This window comes from Marmota marmota, unplaced genomic scaffold, assembly GCF_001458135.2.
Source record: "Marmota marmota marmota unplaced genomic scaffold, marMar, whole genome shotgun sequence".
NCBI lineage: Eukaryota > Metazoa > Chordata > Mammalia > Rodentia > Sciuridae > Marmota > Marmota marmota.
In genome coordinates, this window is record NW_025999900.1 from 707,666 (window position 1) to 708,180 (window position 515).

At 37.5% G+C, this 515-nt stretch overlaps 1 protein-coding gene across 1 annotated transcript in view; it reads left to right on the plus strand.

The window, feature by feature from the left end:
- Window positions 1-515, plus strand: part of Mnat1 (MNAT1 component of CDK activating kinase) — a 226,978-nt gene extending 226,463 nt beyond the window's left edge. Inside the window, exon 8 of the mRNA XM_015489875.2 lies at window positions 57-515. Within this exon, the coding sequence (XP_015345361.2) occupies window positions 57-177 (121 nt within the window). The 3' untranslated portion in view covers window positions 178-515. The remainder of the gene's footprint in view (window positions 1-56) is intronic.

A 515-nucleotide genomic window follows, 5' to 3' on the forward strand; every position in this document is an offset into this window, starting at 1 on the left:
AATTTGTTGTGTGCTTTTATATCAGTGTTATATCTTTCCGTCCCCCCCCCCCCCAGGTATTTAAGCCACGTCAGAGCTGCTTCTCCACAGGACCTTGCTGGAGGCTATACTTCTTCTCTTGCTTGTCACAGAGCGCTACAGGATGCATTCAGTGGGCTTTTCTGGCACCCCAGTTAACCTTTATTTCTCCATTTGTAAGATTTGGACCATGGAGTCAAACCAGGGGGCTAGAAAAAGCTGACTTTGTAAAATTATAGCCATATGCAGCTGCATAACAGGACTATCACTAGCAGCTGTGTTAAAGTATTTATAAAGAGAAAATTTCAGAACTAAGCTGAGAAATATAGGAAATACTTATCTGTGAAAAGATTTATTTTTTACTTATGTATTTTTTTTTCTGACAGGATTGAGGCATTGCTTCTCATCTGATGAGAGGAATAAATAATTCACCTATGTATGTTTAAGGTTGACAGACTTGTAAAATCTTTTTAAAAATAAAGCTAGACTTTATAGTA